Genomic DNA, 1,047 nt, shown 5'->3' with positions numbered 1-1,047 from the left:
CATGTATCTGTAATAATTTCTCCTCAGAAATGCAGGTATAGTCGTTATTTTGTCACATTTAATTGCTGTATTTAATGAAGCTTCACGGAGCTGTCAGAGTGCGGTCAGTCTCCTCCTGTGATTGGCTGCCGCCTGTTGCCTGTCGGATAAAAAGCGCAGCGGAGGAGAGCGCAGAGATAAAGACAGAGCATCACTGCCCGCTGCACCAGGGACTCCAGCTTTAATCTTTTTGGAGGGAGTAGAAAAAAAAAAGTGGAATCCCAGCGCCATGACGGGGAAGGAGGGAGCTGTGCTTTCAGACACTGAGAACAAACAGAAGTCAGCCTCACAGACCACCGTGAACCACGCCGGATCCCAGCAGCCGTCCCCGGGCTGGAAGATGGCCCCCACCGTGCAGCGGCGCACCGGCTTCGGCATCCAGGAGCTGCTCGGCCTCAACAAGGAGCCGCCGGCGGCGCCGAGGCGGCCGCTGGAGGCTCTGCCGCACCGGGCGCACGTCCTGGCGGCCAGGTCCGCTCTGGGACACGGCGGTCTCGGGGTCGGTATGGGTTTACTGGGACCGGAGGGAATACACTCGTTTTACAGTCAGCCCGCTTTTCTGGAGGTGCTGTCAGAGGCGCAAAATGTGCACCTGCAGCCGCTGCACAGGACGGCGCACATGGACTCACCGATGGATGCGCAACACTCCGCCAGCTCCGGTGAGAAAGAACACGTTTCTAACAAATAACTTTATGATCCTGAAGCACGACAATAATTTTTTTAATCATCAGTAAATTATAAAGCAGGATGTTGCTCATGTTGTTCTGGTTTATTCATTTAGAGGCGACCTGGAACCAAATCAGTTCTTGCGCGCAAATAGAAAAAAGTGCAAATGACTGATTAAAAGTAAAATCCACTTTGTGCAAAGCAGGTTTAAAAAAAATGCAAAAGCATATTTAACAGGGCAGTAATAGAGGCCTTCATATTTAATTTCTTATTAATGCGTGTTGAAGAGAATTTAAAAATAAGACAAACATTGAGGCCTACCTTCGTTTTTGTATTTTAATT

General features: G+C 49.8%; 1 protein-coding gene across 1 annotated transcript in view; it reads left to right on the top strand.

Moving 5' to 3' along the window:
• The first annotated feature begins 268 nt into the window (after positions 1-268).
• The window catches only part of LOC103372628 (visual system homeobox 2-like), a 9,740-nt gene continuing 8,961 nt past the window's right edge, over positions 269-1,047 (top strand). The window contains exon 1 of the mRNA XM_008302312.1: positions 269-698. Coding sequence (XP_008300534.1) covers positions 269-698 — 430 coding nt within the window. The remainder of the gene's footprint in view (positions 699-1,047) is intronic.

The sequence above is a fragment of the Stegastes partitus genome, unplaced genomic scaffold (assembly GCF_000690725.1).
Source record: "Stegastes partitus isolate 25-593 unplaced genomic scaffold, Stegastes_partitus-1.0.2 Scaffold1794, whole genome shotgun sequence".
Taxonomy (NCBI): domain Eukaryota; kingdom Metazoa; phylum Chordata; class Actinopteri; family Pomacentridae; genus Stegastes; species Stegastes partitus.
Note: the sequence above shows the minus strand (reverse complement) of the source record. Positions and strands in the feature narration are given on the sequence as shown.